This window comes from Canis lupus, chromosome 27 (assembly GCF_003254725.2).
Source record: "Canis lupus dingo isolate Sandy chromosome 27, ASM325472v2, whole genome shotgun sequence".
Classification (NCBI taxonomy): domain Eukaryota; kingdom Metazoa; phylum Chordata; class Mammalia; order Carnivora; family Canidae; genus Canis; species Canis lupus.
In genome coordinates this window covers 39,198,239-39,223,987 of record NC_064269.1, presented here as the reverse complement: position 1 = coordinate 39,223,987, position 25,749 = coordinate 39,198,239, and the positions used below count along the sequence as shown (strand labels likewise).

Sequence of the window (25,749 nt, the reverse complement as noted above, 5' to 3'; positions counted from 1 at the left end):
ACTATGCCCCTCTCAGCCCCACATCCTCCTCCTCCCCTTCCTCTGCAGCCACCAGTAGGGACCCTGCCAGAGACCACAGCAGGGGGACCGACTTCTGCTCTCAGCCAGCCTGGAGGTGGGAGGTTGAGAGGAGAGGAGGGAAAAGAACAAGGCGGAGCAGGAGAGGGACCTGCCTCCCTCCCTTTGGGTGTTTCCCTGTTTATTACTGGTTTGATACCCAGCTGCCTCTGCAGCCACCTGAGAGGTCACCTGGGCAACCAGATGAAGCACCAGGCACAGGGGAGAGCTTCCCAGCAGCCACAGCAGAGGTCTGGTTCCTCAGACGTGTGAGGGGAGCCAGGGAGTCTGCAGACCAACAGGTGGGATCACGTGGCCTCTCACACCTCCCCTTCCCTGTCCTTTGACCACAAGACTCCAGGGTGGCTGAGACTTGGAGAAAGAGGGAAGAAAAGGCCCTCACAAAAACCCTGGGCCTCTTTCTCTCTCCTCTCTCTTTCACACACACACACACACACACACACACACACACACAAACCTGCCCCCCAGGTGGAGAGTGCCCCAGCCCAGAGGCTCCCTTCTGGCCCCCAAAGGGCCAGCCTTGACCAGACGCCAGCACTCACCGAGCCGCTGCAGGAGCTCCCTCCACCGGAGGGCAGGCCTGAGTCCTGGCCAGGGGCTTGGGAACCAGGCACCCTGAGGTACTGCTGTCCATGATTGGGATCCTGGCCCCCTCTGACCACTGCCCGAGGGCTCAGCCGGCGTGGGGAGCCAGGGAGCAGGGGGATATCTGTGAGAAGGAAAGACAAAGGAGGCAAAGCTGCTTCAGGTGACAGGAAACCCAGGATATGAAGAAACTAGGGTCACGGAGGGAGGGACACTGGGATATCCCTAAGAAGAAGGCCACACCTCCTCATGGCCTTGGTTAGCCAGGGTCACACTGGCCACAGGGTAGGGGAGAGTGTAGAAGGAAGCAGTGGGATGAGGAAGAGGGTCTCACTCACTACACACACACACAGAAACACACACACAAGCACGCACACACACACGTGCACACACAGAGCAGGAGCCACCAGCAGGAGCTCCGTCAGATGATGGCTGTCATAATCACTTATAATTCCCAGACAAGAGGAGAAGGTGGCTCAGGTGAGCCAGGGTGGGTGAGCACTCCCTGGAGAGACACCCTGAATTAATGCCAAAGGCTTAAGTTTTAGGGTCTTTCCGAGCGCAGCCAGGCCAGACACCCCTCCTGTCGGAGAGAACAAGGACAGACAGACCAGCTGTGAGTCCCCCAAGGGCAGGGGCCTCCTCTGACAAAAGTGCTGCCTCCAATGCCAGTGAGAGGTTTCCCCACACCTGCTGCCTCCACCAGGGCCTGGGAATGCCACAGCCCCTGCTCAGCCCTCCCCAGAGCAGCCCCCTAACACCTGCGGCAGCAGCCAGTGCTATCTCAGAGAACTTCCAGCTTCACCCCTGGAGGGAAGGGCCTCAGGCTGATGACAGAATTGCAGAATGTCAGACCCGGAGGGGACGGAAGCATGAAATACTCTGCTTTGCTCCCAAACGCCCCAGACCAGGCCCCCGGGCTGCCAGGATTTCGAGGCTGACCACACTCCATCTGTCCCCACTTCCAAGAAATACTCTTTCCAGTCAAGAAGCACAGCACAGGGCTCCTGGGCTTAGCCCTCAGCTCCACCACTTGCTCTGAGACCTCTCTGGGCCTGTTTCTCCACCTATAACCTAAGAATCCCAAACTTGCAGGGTAGTAGTGGGAAATCCAGGAAAAGAAGCATCTGCAAAACACCCAGGGCAGTCATTAGCCCAAGGGGGTGCAAGAAAAGGCAATTATGATAATTATTATCATTTTCATTTTGAGCTCTGTATTAAGAAGAAACCACACCATGGATATCCAGCTCAACCCCCAGCACCTGCTATAAGAAGGGATGAACAAAAAGTAGCTTGAAACAGAGCTTTCAGTCAGTCACCAGGCCTTGGAGCAGCCCCTTCCGTGCCCAGCTCTCTGCTGGGCAGTTCAGGAGCCCTAGAACATTTGGTCCCTCTACTGGAAAACCTTAGGACCTCTTTTGTTTTTCTTAAGATTTTATTTATTTATTTATTCATGAGAGAGAGAGAGAGAGAGAGAGAATGGCAGAGACACAGGCAGAGGGAGAAGCAGGCTCCATGTGGGACTCGAACCCCGGGACTCCAGGATCACACCCTGGGCCAAAGGCAGGCACTTAGCACCTCTTCATGAAGGCAGAGCTGGCAGGCAGGAAGCACAATGAAGGCCAGCAGAGCAAAGCTCTCCTATCTGACTTTTTTTTTACACTGCGGGCTCTCATCCCTACTGTGGAAGGCCAGCAAGGCCAGAAGGCTTCCAGGGGAACTGATCCTAATGCTGGTCTTGAAGGGTGGACAACTTCTAAAAAGCAGGGGAAAGAACACAGAAGGGCAGTAGTAGGTGTGTGTGCTGGTGGCGTGATGGAGGGCCTCCAGCTCCGGACATCAAGGAAGGGGCTTCCTTCTTTGGTCCCCAGTCTTGCCTTGTCTCTCCCGCCTTATGCCTTTCTGCATGCTTGCTCACCATCTGGCCCAGAGCAGACTGAGAACAGAGCTCTACAGCCCAAGGAAGGCTTAAAAACCTCCAGATACATGTCTGAGGAGCCCAAGACCACTCTGCTGTATACCTGAGCTGATGACAAAGGGGATGCTCACTCAAGCGTCCTGGACAGCTACATTCACATTCACAACGGTGACTCAAGGTAGGTCAGATTCAGGTCAGCCGCAAACTTTAGGCAAACCACTATCCAGGAGCCACAAGCTCCTGAAGATACAAGTTGGGGTTTGAGGCTGGCCTCCAGAGCCCTACCAGCCATCCCAGGAGCTCTCTTTTCTTGCCTCTGACACATGGACCACAGCTGCCGGAGGCTCTGCTTTCATACCCACCTTCCTCCCCAACCCAACAATGAGAACACAGTATATGGCTGACTTGTGCCAAGTCCAGAAAGACATACCAGGCAGTAACGACACAGAAGTGGAGAGACCCAAGACAGTTGGCCTATACCAGGAAATGAAGGCAGGGGGTGGGGGGTGGGGGTCGTTGTGCATCTTGAGTGAAGCCTGGGCATCAAGAAGAATGGGGTAGGTGAACATAAGGACTCCTCTAAGAAGCTGAAAAACGGTGAATTGAGTTCGATCGGTAAAAACCATCATACATAGCCTATGGAACATGAAACGCATTTGAAAATGATCTTTCTTTAGTTGACCTTTCACTTGGCTCTTGGCACAGGCTGCCTTGCATAACAGATCCCTAGGTGCTCAGGACTTAGCTGCCTCCCTGGGCTGTGGATGCCAGGGGGGCATGGCTCACCCCACTCTGGATCAATAGAATGGATTTTCACAAGGCTTAGACCTAAGGCCTCTTCTCTACACTCTCACCCTTTCCCTGGATATTCTCATTCACTCCTATGGCTTTAATTATTACCTATGTGATCATGACCCTCAACATTTTATCTTTAACTCTTATTTTCTTCCAGCCCCTGGATCAAAACATCCTCTTGCCTATTTGGCATCTCCACTTGGATTCTTCAGAGTCCCTTCAAAACATACACATCAAAACCAAACTTACAATCTGCTCTGCAAGAGGACTCTCTTCCAGGATTCCCCATCCCTATGAATGCCCCCGCTATACTCAGCATACAAACCAAAAATCCACAGGCAGCCTTGAGAGCCTTCTTCCCCCATGCCCCATAGCCAATGTGTCACCAAGCCTAGGAATTTTCCCTGAAATATCTCCCAAATCGATCTGTTTTTCACCACCCTCTATGACTGCCATCGTGATCCAAACTACCGTGCACATCCAGCTGCATTACTCCAATAGCCTCCCAAAAGACACCCCCCTGCTTCCACCATAACTTCCCTTCACTATTCCCCAAAAGGCAGCCATGGGGGTCCTTTCAAAATGTTGAGCTATGACACCCACATGTGTGGAGATTTCTAGTGCTTTCCACCACTCTCAAGCTGCGAGACCCTGCATAACCTGGCCTGCTCACGTCTCCACCTCGCCTCTCCCCGTGTCCTGCTGTATCTCTGAGTTCCAGCCATGCTGCTCTGTCTGCAGTGTCTGGGATACACCACACCGTCTCCCAGCCCAGGGTCTTACACGTGTTCCTCCTTCCGGCTAGAACAAGATTCTTTGTCCAGCTGCTATTTTGATCATTAGGGACCCAGAAAATCAAAAGTAACATATCCCTGTTTCAAAAAGCAGCTGAAGCGACAGAAATATTCAGATACTACAGGCAGAGCTAATTTGCTTCCTCTGCAGACAAGACTGAACTTCCACCACCTGAAGTAGAACAAGGAGGGCCTGGGGGACACACAGACACATGTAAAGTCAGCACAGGAATGCCTCCAAGTTTTAGCCAGTGGACTCTACTGGTCAGCAGGGAACCGTGGAGAGTGGGGTGCTTACTGTCTGGGGTCACCAAATAAAGGCAACCCATTGGTGGCAGCGTGTTGACTGTCCAGTCAAAGGAACCCCTCTGCTCCAAACTTTTGCCCAGATCTGACACCCTGACTGACTCCCCCAGATGGGACTGGCCCACCTTTCAGCCAGCCAAACTGTCATAAGCCTCCTAGAGGATTGCGCTGGGGGGAAAGGTAGGCCCTCTTCACCTAGTCAAAGGGCAACCAGTTGAAAATGACCAGGGGTCTCCTGCTAAGCGCGGACAGAGGACGGCCCGAGCCTGGCTGCAGCCCTGCCCACCTCCACTGCTGCCTTCATTCACTTTCCTCCACCACCTTCAGAGGGACCTCTCTAAATCACATTGCCCCCCTCTCCCACTGAAAGCCCTTCAATGGCTCTCCATTGCCAGAGCAGAAAAGCTCTACCGGGAACAGAAAGATGCTCCATGTGTTCTCCAACCCTGTTCCCTCCCTCCTTCCCATTCCTCTTTTTGGAGCTAATCTTTCTGAATATTCTTCTTTGCTCCATCTGCTAAGACACTGAAGTACAGTGGGACCACAGGGGTGTGTGATGAGGGGAAGGGGCACTTTTTGAGGAAGGCCATATTCTGGTCTTAGGCTGCTGTTTGGAGGAGCTGCCACCTAAGTGGCTCAAGACCACAGCTGACAGTCTTTTTCAGGCCAGGAATAAGAAATTCAATAAACATCAGGCCGTGATTTGGGACTACATGGGTGTTGCACAGGGGGTGTGTGTGTGTGTTTGTGTGTGTGTGTGTGTGTGTGCGCGCTCTACAGACAACTGAGAAGTGCTAGATCGACAACCACACTGCTCTCCATCATGCTCCACAACCCTGCTAGGACTCGCCATCATCACTCTGCCACGTGGTGAGCCCCACACTGAGCGGGGGGGACCCTCAGCGCTCCATTCTGGCATTGCCACAATTTCAGAAAAATAATGTATTTTCTCCAACATCAGTTTTTGCTTCCACAATTGAGAGGAGGGTGTCATTACTGTATCTTCTCCCCAGAGGGAGAAGGGTGATGATTCAGCAAGAGGAAATATTACAACCCGTTGGAGGTACATGAGCTACAGAAAATGGGAGGGATTGTTACCCAATCCTACTGCAGGGGCCTCAGGCCCCACCCTGACTTCTCTGCTTCACCCTAGTCACTCTGCCCCAAGTCCCCAGAATTCCCATTCTCTGCTACCCACCAGCCTGCTGACTATTCACCTCCTTCTGGAAGCTCTCCTAAATGAGGCAGGAGAAGCACTAGCTGTGTACCCCCCCCCCACCCATTACTATAATTTCCTTCCTCTTCAGGGACCATCACACACTTTCTTATCCTTTAGAACTTGCTATTTCAAAGGTGAACTCTGTCCCTTCTAGATGAATCCAACCTCCACCACCCAGAGGCTGCATTAGAGAGGCAGACAAAGGAGGCACAGGATCAGAGATCTGAGGGGAAATGAACAGAGACCAAAGGCAGGGAGAGCCCCAAATCTAAATGAACAAGCAGGCAAGGTTTGTTCCAAGGTCCTTCCATTGTCTACCCTTTCACACTGTCCCCTCCCCCAGCCCACTCATGGCCTCCCCCCAACTGTGGTCCTCGTTCCATGCTATGCTTTCCCATCTACCATCAGGGGTTCCTGACACCCACTCCCCCATTTAGCTGTTGGCTGTCTTGTCTTAGAAACCAGTACACTCCAAAGTACAGATAGCCCATGTTGGCATCGTGAGACAACATAAGTAAAAGCATTCTGGAAACCCTAAAGGGCTCTGGAGATGTCCCTAGCACTGCATATATACAGGGGCCAGGGTCCGGTTTTACTGGGAGGAATATTCTCCAATGGTGGGCACTGCTAGGTGAGGGGAGAGAGGTTGCAGGGCAAGGATTCTCTCTGGACCTTTCAAATCATGTCATGGCTCCTGGACAGTTAAGTGAGAATCTTCAGGGTCACACTTCAGAGTGAGGAGCGAGCCCAGCTCTTCTGAGTAGGGGAGCCCAGCACATACAGGCTGTGGAGACTCAGGAGGGTACAGAGAGTTCAGGCAGGAGGGGATGGCAGGAAAACTGGAGCAAAGGGACCAAGAGGCACAGTCAAGAGCAAGGCAGCAGCAGGCTGAACAGACTGGGAGCCAGAAGTGGGTTCACCAGGCAGGGAGGAGGGGGAGGTGAGTCATCAGGGCCCTGGGAGGTTTTCAGAGTCTCCAAGAAAGAACAGCAGGATTCAGTGTCCTGTGGGAGCTGGACCTCCAGGCAGCAGGGCTCTTCCTCAAAGCTTCCCTCATGGTGTAATTACTGCTTCATTTACTAACCATGGGCAGGAAAGTGTGAAGTGAAAGGCAGGGCCACCTCTCTCACCAGCCTTTCAAGGCCACTGCTTCCAGCAAAGCCAGACAGTCCAGGGCTACCTTATGGGGGACAGTGCATCCACACTCTCGCAGGCCAGGAACAAGACTCCAGGTGGGCCTCAGAGAGACCAGGGCACTTTCAGATTTTGAGGAAGCTAACCTGGTCCCTCCCCAAGCATCCTGGGACGGATGGATTGTATTCTGTTATGGTTAACTTATGCCGGAGTCTTACTCTGCTTTCTTACATGCATTTGACAGTTAAAACTTGAGGCTCCAAGCTTAAAATTTAGACCCAAAGGCCCTGCCCAACATTTCCTATTGAACAGCATCTTTCTCAGACTCTGCTTGTGGCCAGAGTAACAGAAGAATGGTCTTCCAGTCCCCTCCACACAAAAGAACCATTAGCCAATCTGCCTCTTGGGCTCTGCTTATCTTGACTCAAAAATAGCCCTCTCTCCATTGATGCTCAAACATCCTCTTTAAAAAAAAAAAAAAAAAGATTTTATTTATTTATTCATGAGAGACACACAGAGAGAGGCAGAGACATAGGCAAAGGGAGAAGCAGGCCCCCTGTGGGGAGCCTAATGCAGGACTCAAACCCAGGACCCAGGATCATGACTTGAGCCAAAGGCAGACACACTCAACCACTGAGACACCCAGATGCCCCAAACATCCCCTTCCTAATGGTGATATGGCCACAGTGTACATCCTTATCTTGAGCCTGGATTAGGAAAAGCTAACTGTCCTCCCTGCCACTAAGCTTGCTTCCCTCTGATACTTGGGTCACAACCTGACCAAGTTACTCCCATTCAGTGGTTTCCACTCTTCTTAGATGAAAATGAAAACCAGACTAGACTGTCTGATACGAACACAGAGTCTTTCATGATCTGGGCCATGCCCACCTGTCTGATATTCCTTCATCTCCAAACATGCATCCCTGGCCTGCTTACCCCTTCCACCACACCCCCACCACGCACATGCCATCTGGCCATGCTCTAAGCACAACTGTCCGTCTTTGGGGCATGGAAGTATGTGGAAGTATGTGTCATCTTTCACATCTCTATTCATTTCAGAATGATTTTACTTCCTGGCACTATGCAATATATTGGAAATATTAGACTTGCCCTAGGTTCTCACAAGGAAGGCACACTCATGAGGAAAAGAGACTAATAAGGAGATAATTTCAGGAACAAGAGAAAAGCTAGAGCTGGAGTATGAACAAGGGCCTATAGAAGCAGGAGCCCACAGCTCTGCTTAGAGCTAGCAGGAAAGGCCTCCCAGAGTACATGGCTTTTGAGAAGCATCTACAAAAGGTAAGCAGGCATATTCCAATGGGTGAGGGAAGAAAAGAGATTGTGGGGAGAAAGGCAATCATTTGTATGTGCTTTGCAATCATCTGCTGGGCCTGGCTGTTTCATATCATCAACCTTCTGAGAGCAGGGCATGCCTTCTCCTCCTCATGTTCCTTTCCCACCCACATGGTCCCAGCAGGTGGCCAGCTATGTGGTGGGATTGAAGGAGCAAAAGAAAAAGGACCTTTTTGGTTTATAATACACACTTTCTACCATGGCTTACGAGGCCCCTTACTATCTTTTCTGTTGACCTGACAGTATCAATCATCTCCTGCTGGCCACTCCTCCCTCCCTCTGTCTCTATCTCTGTCTCCCTGTCTCCCTGTCTCCCTGTCTCTCTGTCTCTGTCTCTCTGTCTCTGTCTCTCTCTCTCTCTCTCTCTCTCACACACACACACTCACATATACCAGACACACTGAACTATCAGCAGCTTCTAGAAAGCGACCTGCTTTTTCTTATCTTTGGTCTTTGATCTTTGGCATTATTCTCCCTTCTGCCCTTAAACAGCTCTTCTTAACCAAGACTACTTGACAAGTCCCTTCCTGGTAACATTCTTAACACCTCTCATCCTTTTAAAAAAGCCTTTTAACAAAGACCACTTGCGGTCGATGCTCAGACCAAAGACCCTAAAAGTGCAAACCCAGGTCAAGAAAAGAATAAGCATTTCAGGACATGCTTCCCTTAGTAACAAAACCCACAGACTGAGATCTGGATGAGTTTCCCAAATGAAACCTACTCATGGGTAGCCCATCCTACACTGCGGTTTGGAGAGTGGCTGATGAGATTAAGGTATAAATGTCCCTTCCCCTCTGTAGGAGGAAGTGGCCAGTCTACAGCATAATTGATCAAAACTGTTCTGTTAGCTAATCATAACCTGTTGTGCAAGTTCAACATGAAAAGAGCAAAATGATGCAATGGTGAGCAACACGTAACCCTTCCTCCACCCCCTCTAATACATACCACACACACATGCTTGCACACACGCACGCAAACACACTTTATGAGGGTGACTGACTCCTCTCCTGGACATACTTGGTGAGTCCCCACAATGTCCCCCATCTTCCTCCATCACCCACAAACATCTCCCACCTCTTATCTCCTCCCCCTGGTATAACCAATATTGATGATCTCTGTCTTATTCCCAGCTCTCCAAAGAAGGTGGAACAGATTTCTGTTGCCCAAAATGGACTGGGTCCGAGGCTAAAGCTCCTGTAATCATAGCTTCCTGCCCAGGCTCCATAGGCTTTTGGATCTGGATGAGATACGAGGAATTCAGCAGACAGGAGGAACATGGATGAACCTCAGAATTTTATAAAATATCCCAAATACATGTATAATCTATAGGAAATTGCTCAAAAGTTTTCTCTATGCTACAGACGTGGTTAACTGATATGAGTAAAGTTCGTATCATACAGACAATAAGCTACATCTGTCAGTTGTGCTCTCCTTGAGGACAGGAAGAGTGCCTATCTTGGTATGTTTAAACCAGGTATGTTTAGCCCCAAGCATGAGGACTTGCACATAACTGGCTTTGGGAGCAGGACAAGTATTTTCCCACAGCTTGGGAAAAGGGAATTCTCAATATCAAGCACCAACTAAGATGGCTAACACCGCGTAGAAGCTTGAAGAATTGTTCACAAACACACTGGAGACACTTCAAGGGACTCCCATAATTGCCATAATTGCTGGGTCAAACTTTTTAAAAGGACTGGAGATCCCATAATAACTAGTGAGGGGGGGGGAGCTTGAGAGACACATTTTTAAATTTCTCATAATTCCATTTCTATTAGGCTGCTGTGGCCTAGCCAAATACAAATTGTTCTTACTTAAAACCAGATGTGTCCTCATTTGACTATCAGTGATATGATATCACCACATTCCAAAGGACAAAATCAAGAGAAGTAGTTCTGGAGAAGGAGAAACAGAAGCACACAACAGCCACTCTATGGGGAGGCAGAGATGGCTGTGGGAAGCCAGACTTAAAATATTAGCATTCAGCAATTGGGAAAAGTGAGGACCAGTGGAGAACTGGCTGGTTCTCAACCCTAGACACATAATTAGAATCATCTAAGAAAGTTAAAATATTGATGTCTGGGCTCCACCTCAAGATTTGGACTTAATTTGTCTGAGGTGCTCTATTGTGCCTCCAGGGGTGAGGTCCCTGGTCTACAGAATCAAAAATATGAGCAGAGATATAGTCACAAGGTCTTGGCATATGAAAGAAAGGAGTATCACTTAGAACTTGAATAAAGTAAAAAAAAAAAAAAAAGAACTTGAATAAAGTAAGCTTAGGACAAAACTCAGTGCCACTTAGCACAGCCAAAATAAACATTTTGAGCTAAAGACCTGCCTTGGCCTAGGTGTTATAAAAAAAAAAAAAATGGGTGCTGCATGAACCCAGAAGCAAGGGAAGCCTGTCACTGGAGAAGGAAAAGAAAGCTACCATGCTTGGCACCCCACGAGCAGCCCTTGGTCCACTGGCTATAGAAGCGGTGTGTTGCGGGGAGCCCTGGGTAGCTCAGCAGTTTAGGGCCTGCCTTCTTTGGTCCAGGGTGTGATCCTGGAGTCCTGGGATCGAGTCTCACATCAGGCTCCCTGCATGGAGCCTGCGTCTCCCTTTGCCTGTGTCTCTGTCTCTCTCTGTGTGTCTCTCATGAATAAATAAATAAAATCTTTAAAGAAGAAGAAGAAGAAGCAGAAGCAGTAGCAGTGTGTGCTTTAACTGGGGTTAAGACCCTCCACTTCTGCAGCTTTGGTTCAGCTTATTGACTTCTAAGGCATACTGGAGAGCTTGGATAATAATACAAGCTTGAGACTCAGAGGGGGTAGGAATGAGTTCTACACAGTCCAAGTAAATTCAAACACTAAATGTCATTAAATGTAGTTAACTGGTACCTGAATAATTTGATATAGTTAATAGATGAACTGGAGGCTCACCTACCTGCCATAACGAATAGAAAGGCAAGTATCTTCCTCTAAATTGAAACCATAAATATGTGCCATTCCAGGAAAAACCTCAAGATCAACATATAGGACCATCACAATATGGTATGCAGTTAAAAAGCAACTTTTTAAAAAGGTGACCCTCAGGCAGAATTTTATCACTTCACCTCACTTCAGAGGAGCAGGGATAGCCAAGTCCCATAACTAGGGCCTTGGTTGAATCCTTCATAATGAGATTTTTATTGAAAAAAATGTTTTTAAATATGCAACTGTATCTCCAGTTCATACATTATTTTCATAATTTCTCCCTCTCTTCCCTCTAATCCAATCTGAAAAGCATTGAGTTCCAAAGAAGAAATCAAATTCAAGTGTAGCCTCTCAAAGAATTGTGTGGGTTTCAAGCACAAATAAAATATGTATTTCACATTTAAAACAACACTCACAATGCCTTCATCTGCTTCCTCCAGCTCGCACTAGTCAGTTAATCACTTTAAATTTTTTTTAAAGTTTTTTAATATTTTAAAGAAGAAACTGAATCTGTTGGCCAACTAATATCATACCAATTCACTATAAATTAATTCCTTCATTCACAGAAGTTGAACAAACAATCCCAAAATTCGTAAGGAACTGCAAAAGACCCCAAATAGCCAAAGCAATCTTGAAAAAGAAAAACAAATGCAGGCATCACACTTCCAGATTTCAAGTTATATTACAAAGTGATAGATTAAAACAGCATGGTACTAGCATAAAAATAGACACATAGCTCAATGGGTCAGACAGAAAACCCAGAAGTGGACCCACAAGTATATGGTCAATCAATCTTTGACAAAGGAGGAATGAATATCCAATTGGAAAAAGACAGTCTCTTTAACAAGTGGTGTTGGAGAAACTGGACAGCAATATGCAAAAGAATGAGATTGGTCCACTTCTTAAATCATACACATAAATAAACACAAAATGAATTAAAGATCTCAATGTGAGACCTGAAACCATAGAAATCCCTGAAGAGAACACAGTAATCTCTCTGACATGGCTATAGCAACATCTTTCTAGATACTGAGGCAAGGGAAATAAGTAAAAATAAACTGTTGGGACTGCATCAAAATTAAAAGTTTCTTCACAGTGAAGGAAATGATCAACAAGACTAAAAGGCAACCTATGGAATAGGAGAAAATTTTTTTTTAATTTTTTATTTATTTATGATAGTCACACAGAGAGAGAGAGAGAGAGAGGCAGAGACATAGGTAGAGGGAGAAGCAGGCTCCATGCCGGGAGCCTGACGTGGGATTTGATCCTGGTCTCCAGGATCGCGCCCTGGTCCAAAGGCAGGCGCTAAACCGCTGCGCCACCCAGGGATCCCGGAGAAAATATTTATAAATGACATATCTGATAAAGAGTTATTATCCAAAATATATAAGAACTGATAGAACTCAATACCTAAAAAACAAATAAATTTAAAAACGGTCAGAAGATATAAACAGACATCTCTCCCAAAGACACATAGGTGGCCAATAGACACATGAAAAGATGCTCAACATCACTCATCATCAGGGAAATACAAATCAAAACAACAATGAGATATGACTTCACACCTGTCAGAACAGCTAAAATCAACGACACAAGCAACAAATGCTGATGAGAATGTAGAGAAAAAGGACCCAACATGCACTGCTGGTAGGAATGTAAACTGATGCAGCCATTGTGGAAAAATGGTATGGAAATTCCTCAAAAAGTTAAAAGTAGAACTGCTGTATGATACAGGAATCACATTACTATTTACCAAAAAAATGCAAAAACACTAATTCGAAGGGATACATGCACCACTATGTCTACAGTAGCATTATCTACAAGAGCCCAATGGATAAAGAACATGTGATACACACACACACACACACACACACACACACAAATGGAATACTATTTGGCCATAAAAAAGAATGAAATCTTGCCATTTGCAACAATATGGATAGAGCTAGTGAATGCCAAGTGAAATAACTCAGTCCGGGAAAGACAAATACCATATGATCTCACTCATATGTGGAATTTTAAAAACAAAACAAATAACCAAAGAAAAAAGAAAGAGAGAGAGACAAACCAAGAAATAGACTCTTAACTATAGAGAACAAACTAAAGGTTACCAGAGGAGAGATGAGTGGGGAACTGGGGAAATAGGGGATGGGGATTAAACAGTCATTTATCAATAATATAAATAAAATAAATAAAATAAAATAAAATAAAATGAAATAAAATGAAACAAAAAGAAATGAGATCATGCTTGCAAAGCTTAGTGCTCAGTAGATGCTCAATAAATAGCAGTTCTTATCAATATCATCATCATTTGGGGACTTTGGTAACAGACAGATAAAACTATACTAAAAAAAACTCATTCCTTCATTCAGAAACCATTTAATAAGCATTTACCACTCCCTGTCCTGCCCTGTCCTGCTGAAACTTGAAGACTTCAGAGCCTTACTTGGAGAGACAGGTGTGTAAATCTGCAACTTTAATACAGGAAAATAAGTGTGACCATGCCACACCAAAATTATCATTTTTTGAGAAACCCCTAAGACAGAGACTTCTAGCTGCTTACCAAAAAAATCTATGCTCTCCTCTTCTTTCTGGGCACACAGCTAGACCCTATTTCCTGGCCTCTCTTGCAATTAAATGTAGCTACAAGACCAAATTCCAGCCAGAGGGATGTGAACAGAGAGGCATGTCCTACTTCCAGACCTGGCCCATAGAAACTTTCTGTGCATGCTCCTTCATGCCCTTCCATGTTTTTCTCCCCTTTCAGATAACTGGGAGGACAACCCTGAGGGCCACCTTGGCAGTCATAGTTGAAATTGGCTAAGCCATCATGCTAGCTCCCTGAAAAGCTATATGGCTAAGAGCCACCTAGCTCTAACAAGCCAACTTGTTTACTCACCTGGATTATTGCTTTAGCAAGAGGTAAACTGTCAGGTTTTACTCATTTATTTTTTGATCTATTCCTTAGCAGCTACCTGAGTGTTAGCCTAACTAATATAGCACCCTTCCTTCACTAGCAATGCAGACAATAATAACTCTACCTACAAGATCAGTAATTAGCCCACTGAGATACCATCAGAGTCAAACATCCACATGCCAGAGCCCTGCTCAACAGACCCCTTCCCAAACTTCTCCCAACCCCATGGATTTAACAGCCCCCTCATAATTTCTGCAAACCACAAATGGGGAGAGATTCTCAAAAGTAAGGCCTATATATCATCTTTGACCTTCACTGCAGCCTGGCACACAGCAGGTGCTCAATGAAAGAGTGGATTAAAAAATCGAAATGCTGAAAAGATTAGCAGAAGGATTTCTCTCCTATGCTTTGTGCAAAATAACCACCCCTTCCCCTCATGCTTTGTGCTATAGAATTCCAGAACTGTGGTTATGTTGAGTTTAAGTACTGCTAAGCAGTAACAAAGCTGATTTTAAAGAAAAGTGTGGCCTTGCCTGTAGGCACCTCCATAGTCCAACTCTCCCTTAAGACAAAAATTAAGGCTGGGATCTTAGCTTCTCATTAAAATTAAATAAACACAACAATTTCACTCTTTTCTAAATCATGAAGATCACTTTTGAATTAATATTAGAAAGTCCTGTGATTTCTGGCCTTTGCCAATGACCTACATCTGAAAATATTTGTCAACAAAATACTTTTTGACTAAAAACCTGCTGACAAAAACTAGTTTCCAGTACCGATAAAATCACTGATCCTGGCTGGAAATTCTTCTATAAACAGCTACAAAACAGAACAAATGACACAAGCCAACCATTTCAAGCACTGAACAATCATCAGCATGGAACTGCAATTCCTGAGAACAGAAAGTCACAAATGTAACTCCATGAAAACACATTATTGACTGGAGTTCAGGGAGCAGGAATCCAAGCAAGCAAAATCCCATGGAACTGAGGAGGCAGAAGTCAAGGCTTGGAGCAGCTACAATGGCTGAAAATTATGGGGCAGAGCACAAGAGAGGAGGAATCTATGCAAAGAAAATTCTCCAGAGAGACCTCTGGGGACCTTCATGAGTCCTTGGCTGAGAGCAAGACTCCACATGCATAAGGGTGAAATGTATGAGGCTGACCAGAGAGAGGCTACCACACACTGAGATCAGAACAAGATGCTGGAGGTCAAACAGTCCTGGAAGACGCTGAAGTTCCATCCCAGCCAGAGCAGCAAGACCTCATTAACATGTCCTAACATTTCGGACATCCAGCTGAGACACAAGACCCCATTCTAGAGTGAGAACCACACACTAGAAAAATATTTATAGTAGACTATCCCTAAAAAAGAAGCTTCTAAGGCCAATCCCTGAACATATCAATAGGGGAGACAGACTTGAGAGGTTAAGTCTTACCGAGTTAGAGAATCATGAAAAATACCTTGCATTTTCCACATTATATACCTTAATGAAGCAGAAAACCAAACCTAAATATTAAGCTCAAAGGGATCGGCCAGTAGTTGAACTGCATGCCAGAAAACTTTTCTTAAAATAAATTTTTAACTCTTCTGAAAGAAAGATAATGTCATATCAAGCACAATGTCTATTTCACCATCAAAACTTACTAGACACACAAGAAACAGGAATAAGTGGCCCATGAAAGGCACAAAACAAGTAATAAAAACTCATCTCAGTCCTCTGGCCTTTTTCACTAGGTCCAGAGGGATCTGGAGCCAATTTACTCTACCCCCAACATCATGAAAGATTCACACCTCCATTGTTCTCACTGGAAAAGGCTGGTCAAGGCTGCTGGGCCAGCCTTGGTCATACACAGAGACACAGCCTGGGCTGGATCTGGCCCTGTCAAAGGGACTGGTGTTTTGTTCTCATCACTCCTTTCCAACTCTGATGTTTATGCTTCTAAAATAAACAGGACTTAATCACCAAAAGCAAACAACACACACACACACACACACACACACACACACACACACCTGATCTCAAGAGAGCCCAAATATTGGGTTTAACAAGAAAAGACTTAAAGCAGAAAACATAAATATGTTCTAATAAATAAAAATAAGTATGGCCTTAATAAATAGATGATATGGAAACTGCAAAACTGCAGAGAAATAGAAAATATAAACAAAAATCAATATAATTGGTTTCACACTTTCTGATTTCAAAACTTACTACAAGCACAGCAGTTAGGCAAGGACAAGAAATAAAGACAGCCAAATTGGAAAGAAAGAATTAAAACTGTCACTATTTTCAGATGACATAATATTACATATAGAAAACCCTAAGACTATCAAAGAACTGTTAGGACTAATTCAGTAAAGTTGCAGTATACAAAATCAAGTACAAAAAAAAAAAAAAAAAAAAACCTTACTACAAAGCTACTGTGGTACTGGCATAAGGATAGAAAAATTGGTCAGTCCCTAGAATCAAGACTGCAGAAATAAAACCTTAAATTTCAACAAAGGCACTAAGAGGCGGGGAAAGAAATGGGGAAATAGTACCGGGACAACTGGATATCCTCACAAAAAAGAAGGAAGTTGAACTCTTTCCTCGCACCATACATAAATATTAACATTTTCAAAAATAGATACCAGACCTAAATGCAATAGCTGAAGCTATAAAACATTTGGAAGATAACACAGGAGTAAATCTTTATTACCTTAAGTTAAGCAATGGTTTCTTAGCTATTATACCAAAAAGCACAAGTTATCAAAAACAGACAAATTGTCTTTCAACAAAATTAAAAATGTTTCAAAAGACACCATGAATGGGGTACCCGGGTGGTTCAGTCAGTTGAACATCTGACTCTTGATTTCAGCTCAGGTCATGATCTCAGGGTCGTGAGATGAAGCCCCACTTCAGGGTCCATGCTGAGTCTGATTAAGACTCTCTCTCTCTCTCCCCCTCTCCCTCTACTCCTCCCCCTGCTCCTGCTCCCTCCCTAAATAAATAAATAAAATCTTTTTTAAAAAAACAGATACCATTAATAAAGTGAATATGCAACCTAGAGAATGGGAGGAAATATTTCTAAGTCATATATCACAATAAGGACTTGTATCCAAAATATATATAGGACTTTGCAACTCAACAATTAAAAACCAAACAACTTAATTTGAAAATGAGCAAAGTATATGAAGGGACACTTCTCCAAAGAAGATAAGCAAGAAATATTCAATAGCACATGAAAAGACATTTAGCATCATTAGTCATTAAGGAAACGCAAATCAAAACTACAGTGACATACCACTTTACGCGACTAGGATAGCTATGATTTTGAAAAAGACAAACAATAACAAGTGTTGGTGAGGATGTGGAGAAATTAGAACCTTCAGATGTTGGTGGTGGGAATGTCAAATAGTATGGCCATTTTGTAAAACAGCCTAGTAGTTCCTGAAAAAGTTAAACACAGAGCTTCTATAAGACCCAGCCATTCTACTCTAGGTATGTACCCAAGAGAAATACAAACATACACATAGACACACACACACACACACACACACACACACAAACTTATACTTGAACATTCATATCAGCATTATTCATAGTAACCAGAAAGTGGAAATCCAAATGTCTATCAAATGATAAATGAACAAATGTGGTATATCCACAGAAGGGAATATTATTCAGCTATAAAAAGAACTGAGCTATTGACCCATGTTATGATACAACTGAACACTGAAAACATGCTCAGTGAAAGAGCAGTTTCAGACACAAAACACTATATAGTGTGTGATTCCACTTATATTAAATATCCAGAATAAGCAAATCCATGGAGACAGGGAATACATTAGCAGTTGCCAGGAGTTAGAGGGAGGGAGGAAAGGTGAACAGCTGTCAATGAGTATGAGGTTTCTTTTTGGATGATGAAAATATTCTAAAATTAGAGAACAGTGATGGATGCACAATTCTATGAATAAAAATTACTAAACTGCACATTTTTAAAGGGTGGATTTATGGTATGTGATTATATCTTAATAAATCTGGCTGGTGGTCAAAATAAAAATTCCTAGAATTGAAAAGTACAGGGGCACCTGGGTGGCTCAGTGGTTGAGTGTCTGCCTTTGACTCAGGTCATGATCCCAGGGTCCTGGGATCAAGTTCTGCATTGGGCTCCCCACGGGGAGCCTGCTTCTCCCTCTGCCTATGTCTTGCCTCTGTCTCTGTGTCTCTCACGAATAAATAAATAAATAAAATCTTTTTTAAAATTCCTATAACTGAAAAGTACAATAATGCAAAAGAAAAACTTCATTCGATGAGCCTGACAGCAAACTGGAGAAGGCAGAGAAAAGATCAGTGAAGTTAAAGATGGACTGATAGAAAAAAAAAAAAAAAAGATGGACTGATAGAAACAATCTGATCTAGAGAACAGAGGACTGAAGAATGAAAAAATTCAACACAGTCTCAGGACCTGGTGGGATCATGTGGGTCTAATATACATGTTAGAAAAAGAAGAGAATAAAAATGGAGCAGAAAAATAATTGAAGAATGAGTGAAATTATCCCAAAAGTTGATAAAATACAGTAACGTCCACATTCAAGAAGGTCAACAAACTCAAGGAGGAAAAATACAAAGAGAATCACTCCTGGACACACCATAGGCTGACTGTCGAACACCAAAAATAAAAATAAAATATGGAGAGCTACCAGAGGGAGGTATTACATACAAGGAAAACAAAAATCTGGACTAAGGCTGACTTCTCATCAAAACCATGGAGACCAAAAGAGAACACCTGGAGTCTTGAAGGGAAAAACCTGTCAACCTATTAATTTTGCATCTGATGCAAGTATTCTTCCAAATGAGAATGAAATAAAAACACAAGCTGAGAGGGGCGCCTAGGTGGCTCAGTCAGTCGAGTCCGAGCTCTTAGTTTCAGCTCAGGTCCTGATCTCAGGGTCATGGGATCAAGCCCTGTGTGGGCCTCCATGCTCAGTGACAAGTCTGCTTGAGGTTCTCTCCCTCCTTCTCCCTCTGCCCCTCCCCCTGCTTGCACTCTCTCTCTCTCTCTCTCACTCTCTCTAATAAATAAACAGAATCTTAAAAAAAAATAGAAGCTGAGAGAATTTGTCACCAGCATATCTGCACTTCAAGACATGCTGCAGAAGGTTCTTCAGGCTGAACAGAAATGATACCAGATGGAACTTGGGGAACTGTTCCGTGGAGCTTTTTATATGCTATAAGCCACCACTTTTCAAATTAGAAGTTTTAACCCAATGGCTGGGGATCTACAGGTTCGCAAACAGCAATTTTTAAAAACATAATAGGGTGGAGTGGGCCAGGGAAGAATAAAACACAAGCACCACTTGAAAAAAAAATCAGAAACAATAAATGCTCACGTGATGAATAATACTCTTTCCAAAAATCTATTAATGAAACTACAGCTCATTAGGTTGGGCAATGTCTCATATAAATAGCACAAATATCACTGTGACATTCTTCTTAAAGTTTAATGTGGATGAACTAGAACTAGTCTCCTTCTATTAGACGATGAAACCCATGTAACTTGCTGGCCGTTTTCTGACCTGTCAGAAAGTTCACAGATAAATTTTTGTTCAACTGCAGTACCTATTCTTAGTCTAGGTTTTATGATATAATACTGTGCTCCCAAGTCTTCATTATTTGGCATTTGTTCATTTAAGGATTATTGTTATCTAGGTTTTCCTCTTCTGCAAACTGTTTGAAGATTAATAAAAAGCAGAAATAGTTATTTGATACAGGCAAAAATAAAAACAGATTAAAAAGGAATTTGAGTGAAGAATAATTACCAAAAATATTTAAAAACAGGGAACTTTTTTATTTTATCTGTATTTAAATGTTTTTCACGTTGGAAGTATAGTATTGCTTTTTTTAAGCTATTTTTATTTAGCTAGTGATGAATATCAGGCACCAAGGACTGCTAGAAAGTGTGGATTATCCCTGTGTCAGTGAAGAAGTTGTAGGATACAAGGTATTAAAAGAGAAACAGGCCCCAAATGGAGTCATTTGCACAGGTGCGGGTGCAGACACACACAGATACACAGACACCCAGCAAACCAGCAGGTCTAACCTATCCCGGGAATGTGACCTTTTATCCTGGGAATGTGACCTTTGAAAGGTTTGTCTGAAATTCCCTGATCAGCACTGGTTAAGTAATAAACTGTACAATAAAAGCACTTTCATCCCTTTCCCCCTTTTCATCCCTTTCCCCAATCAAAAGATGATTTCCCAGCCTGAAATATTCCTTTTTCTTTTGCTAATAACTTTTTGCCTCACCCTCCTTCCTATGAAAACCTTCCATTTTGTAGGACTCCTCAGAGCTCCCCTCTACTTGCTAGATGGGATGCTGCCCAATTCATGTGTCATTTAATAAAACCAATTAGATCTCCAAATTTACTTGGTTGAAATTTGTTTTTTAACAAATTGTGTTTGCTCAACAGAGGGAGGGAGTGACACCAGCTCATTGTGAGAACTGCAATCCTTCAGTAGTTTCATTTCAGAGAAAGTCACCTAGATGGAGAGTTGTCAGACAGACAGACTTAAAAGGCACTTCCTTGAAATTTCTGGAGGAAAAGCAAGGTTGTCAGTAGTACAAGAAAGACATTTAGTACATATTGAAATAACTATAGTGTGGTCAGGCTAATGTCATTGGTGTGGTCTGAACAGGTCAAAGTTTGACTCTATCCCCTCCTTCCCATGACCATCAACAGTGGATAAGGATGCTAAAGTACTGAGATCATCATAGGGTACCAAGAGTCTAGAATGTAAGGTCTTGACAGGCAGGTGCCTATTGATCTTTGTAACTCCAACAGTGAGCATAGTATCTGGCATACAGTACAGCTCAGAGGTGTCCTCTAAACTGATCTGAGCTGCACTTACAAGTGGAATATATTGAGTCAGATTTGCTAGAGCCCATCAGGACACTAAGTACATCTTCTTCCCCCTGTGGTCACAAGATCAGCTTCCCATGCCTCTAGAAACCCTAATGTGGAACTCAGGTAACCACGCTGGTGAAAACATGTCTCCAATGTAGAGCACAGTGGCACATTTCCTTACAAGTTTGGTTATGACAACCAGCCTTCTTGGGCTTGGTCTCGCTAGATAAACTAACCATGATTCCAGACTGGAAATACAGCTGACTCAAACAACACAGAGTTAGGGGTGCCAATCTCATTGTGCAGTTAAATATCTGCATGTAACTTTTGACTCCCCCCAAAACTTAACTAATAGACTACTGCTCATTGGAAACCTTCCCAGTAACATAAACAAATAGTGCATGTTTTATATACGTATTAGATACTACATTATTAGAATCTAGAGAAAAGAAAATGTTAAGAAAATTATAAGGAGAACATATACACCTCTAGTACTATACTATAAAAAAAATCTGCATATTACTGAACCCACGCAGTTCAAAGCCATGTAATTCAAGGGTCAACTATAGCATATAGGCACAGCCCTGCCTGGACTGTGACCACGGCACTTCCCTAACAGCCTTGCAAAATCAGTATCTCCCTTAAAGCCCCAGGTCTCCCCACATTTCCCACCACCCCTCGTGCTGGTACCTACATACACTTCCTTTTAATGACTTCTTATAAACAGAACAAAAGCCACAAGGTGAGGTGCTGGGGAAAACAAGTTTGAATTCCAGCCTTACCCCTCTGTGATTATTCGGTGGTTAACACAATATAACTGGCATATTTCTTAACCTCTCAGAATTTCAGGCTCTTCTTCAATGAAATGGACTGAACACTAACAACAAAGCTGTTGTGAGGCAAAGCACCTAGCACAGTGTCTGGATATAGTAGATGCTTGATGACTATTAGTATTCCTTTTCTCTGAATGCCAACAACAGATGGCCTGAGCTACAAGACTCTGTGTGATCTGGCTCACTCTGGCCATTCTCGCTCTTCATCTCTCTGCTCCAGGCACTTGGCTTCCCCACTATTTTTTGGACAGCTCAAGTACATTCCTGCCGCAGGGTCTTTCACCTATATTTGCCTTTGTGAGATCATTCTCCAGATATCTGCATGGCTTGTTCTTTCACTGAGCGCAATCTCTGTTCAAACTCATCTCCGCAAAGAGGCCTTACCTAACCACTGATCACAAGTAGAGACCGATTCTGTTTTGCAACAAGAGGCAAGATCCTTGTGTCTAGTAGTCAAATTTCTGTTCTCTACGAGCTCTAAGAACACCACAAATAGAGTGGGACAAGTGTCTCTCAGCCAGCAGAAAGAGTTCACAGATGGGTGGATTTCCAGAAAATCGGGTCCTCATTTCATTAAGTCAAAGACAAGCTTCATGCTAGGTCTTATGCCACTGGTCCTCAAGCCTTGTGCCGCAATGGACGATGGCAGAGAAGGCACAAGTAGAAACAAGACCAGGACCCAAGGTAGGTCTTTTAAACCTACCCCGACCTACCCCTCACACATCCACTTCAATGGGCCATCAAAGCGGCCCAGGTTCCCACATACAGGCAAGTCAGAGAGCATTCCAGGCTGCTGGAAAGGACCATCCTATTAGGTCTTTGCCTCCCAAAAGGACAGGCGTCTAGCAAGACACAGTGAGAGGAGCAAATGGGTCCTGGATGCCCAGCAGCCAGGGCAGGGTGACAGCTAGATGGGCCAGGGCTCTGAGGTCAGGTCCCGAGAACAAAGTCCAGGCAAACAGAGAGACCCAGAGTACCACAGTCCTCTAGGAGAGCCCCCACCTTGTCTGAGATCCTCCCTCCACCTGCCACTTGCCCTTTGGCTTAGATCTAACCTTGTTCAATGGAGCCTTCTGTCCAGAAGCAGGGTCCACATGGTTCCCGGAGATATCTCTCCACACCAGCTCACAAGATCTCAGGACTAGGACTTACATCTACCTTCCCGTTCCTTTGGTTCTCTGTGCCAATGCAGTGGGCACCTCCCCGCTTCCTGCCTCACGCAAGAACCACCAGAAGAAAGACACTCAACATATTCCCTTTCCAGGCCACATCAACCCTGCCCAGGTGCATGTGTCTGCTCAGTAGAACTTGAGAGATGCAGCCGAATAATGTCCCGCCCCCGCCCCCCCCCAAAAGTCCACCTCCACTAACTTCTTTTTTTTTTTTTTTTTTTTTTATAGATATACAAAAAAATTTTATTTTATTTTTTTTTTTTTAATTTATTTTTTTATTGGTGTTCAATTTACTAACATACAGAATAACACCCAGTGCCCGTCACCCATTCACTCCCACCCCCCGCCCTCCTCCCCTTCTACCACCCCTAGTTCGTTTCCCAGAGTTAGCAGTCTTTATGTTCTGTCTCCCTTTCTGATATTTCCCACACATTTCTTCTCCCTTCCCTTATTTTCCCTTTCACTATTATTTATATTCCCCAAATGAATGAGAACATATAATGTTTGTCCTTCTCTGACTGACTTACTTCACTCAGCATAATACCCTCCAGTTCCATCCACGTTGAAGCAAATGGTGGGTATTTGTCATTTCTAATAGCTGAGTCCCCTAAAAGAAAAGTCCCCAGGAAAGGCGTGCCTGTGTTCCCCTGCACCCTCCGGAACGCGGATTCAGTTCGGGTTAGGTCGGGGTGGGCAGAGAGTCCCTGAAATCCGGAGGACACTCCAGAGAGGCCAACGTCAAAGCAGCTGGGGACGAAGCAGAACCTCTGTCCTCAGCGGACGGCTTGAGAAGTAAACCCCAGCTGCCTGCCTGCCCAGACACGCTGAGCTCCAGGGCCAAGGACCAGTAGTGGGTCGAGGCCAAAAGGCACAGGTAAGACTTGACCGTCCATCACCCAGGAGCCGCGGCACCAATCCTCCGCCTCTCGCCCTACTTCTCCCTCCCTGATAAAAGTAAGTAAATGAAAGAAGTGAGGGGGACACTGCCCAGGCGCCCGCCGGCTGCCCTGGCCCGGCGCCTCCCTCCCAGGTTCACGTGGGGTCACCAGCCGCAAAGGCGAGGAGTCGGGGTGCCGCTCCGGGACCGCCCGCCCCTCCCCCGGACAGGCCGACGCGAGGGACCCGGGCCGGGCCCTGGGAGACTCACCGCGCAGCCCGGGGGTGGCCATGGCGCGGGCACCGGGACGCGACACCCGGACTGGCCCGGCCGCGCCGGCGAACGCTCGGGCTTAGGCGGCCGCCGCGGGGCTAATTCCACGGCGCTCGGCGGCGCCCGGACGTGCCCGCCCCCCGCCCGCCGCCCGCCGCCCGCCGCCCCTCCCCGCCTCCCGCCCTCCCCGCCCTCCCGCCGCCCCGCGCCGAGGGGTCCCGGGGCCGCCCCGGCTGGCTCGGGCGCTGCGATCGCCCGCGGGCGGCTCGCGTCCAGGGCGCGCGGAGGTCGGCGAGGCCGAGGCCCAGCCGGGGCGGCCCCCCTGCTCCCGGGGACGCGCCTGCCCAGCCGGGCCGGTGCGCACCTTCAGCCGGATTAGCTCCCGCCCCGTCTGGCCGAGCGGGTCCAGTGCCCGCCCGCCCCCGCCGCGCCCGCGCTCGCGCTCCGCCGTCCCCACCTCGCCCGAGGCCCCCGGGGGCGGGGGGCCGGGGCGAGGAAGGACCCGAGGGCCGCAAGAGGCAGGAGGAGGCCAGGTCTTCAGGGACCGTCCCTCTGCGGCGCCGGGGACCGACGGGCTGCAGGAGGCAACAAGAGCAGCGCCGTCTCCGGCTCCGTCTCCGGTCTCCGCCGCCTGGGTCAGGTGATGTAGTACGGGCTTAGGGCAGCTGGGGCTACACAGGGAAAGGCCCAGAGTCAGGCCCCCCGGGGAGCCAGTGGGCTCCCACAGACCCCAACGACACCAAAAGGCCCACAGTCAGGCTCCTACCCATCCCAAGAAGACAGTTAAGATAGTAAAAACAGAGAAAAGAAAGCTGGCTCCTAGCTCCAAAATGTAAGGGAGTATCTCCCTTTAACGGCTACTAAGTAATCACAGACCACAAAGAAATAGGTCATTAAGGTGTTATCAATAGTCGGTGCTCAAACCACGACTGCACAAGAATCTCAAGGCCGCAGGCTCCCTGCCTAGGTTCTCAATAAAAGACGGCCACTAAAAGCCCTCGGTGGCAGCCCTGTCGGGACCCTTCTCACTTCTGAGAGCTTTCTCTGAATGTCTGCTTAATAGAGCTTTATCACTTTGCTCGCTCTCCGTTGTCCGCAAGATTCATTCTCTGACTCCATGAGACAAGGAAGCTTGGTTCGTCCATGAGATGAACCAAGCTTTCCCATATGACAGGTGACCCGGTTCAGGTGCCTTGTGGTGATGAGTGGACAAATGGAAGGCTGTCTGAGGGGGCTGTTGCTGGATGATGGAATCTGCAACTGCAACATGCCCTGAAGCTCAACACGTTCATTCATGCCAGAGACCCAAAAAGTGAAAGGGCATTATGTTAAGGTCAAGAATGCTATTTATCCTTCACTGGGAAGAATGATGTCTCCTCCACCGATGAGGTAGGCTGGTGGTGATATCTTGCCACTTGCTTGAGGACAAAGAAGAATAGACAACACAGAATGCGTCAGGGGCAGCACAGAAGGAAAACCAAAGGGATTATGTCCTTGTCCAGAGCTTTCTTCTGGCCACTGGGAGTAATCAGGGCTTGCGTCTATACAGGACTTCCTCTTCCTGGGGTACCCTTCTCAGAGCTTTCCCCGTGGTAATTCTTTGATTCTGACACAACCCCATGAGGAGTTACTGCTAGTGTGCCCATCTGACG

General features: G+C 46.0%; 1 protein-coding gene across 3 annotated transcripts in view; it reads right to left on the bottom strand.

The window, feature by feature from the left end:
- The window catches only part of ANO2 (anoctamin 2), a 343,823-nt gene extending 319,590 nt beyond the window's left edge, over nt 1–24,233 (bottom strand). For all 3 annotated transcript variants that reach the window (XM_025461920.3, XM_025461921.3, XM_025461922.3), the window contains exons 1-2: nt 24,095–24,233; nt 621–787 (exon numbers count right to left, since the gene is read on the bottom strand). In XM_025461920.3, the coding sequence (XP_025317705.1) occupies nt 621–787; nt 24,095–24,116 (189 nt within the window). In that variant the 5' untranslated portion in view covers nt 24,117–24,233. The remainder of the gene's footprint in view (nt 1–620; nt 788–24,094) is intronic.
- Between the last annotated feature and the right edge of the window lie 1,516 nt (nt 24,234–25,749).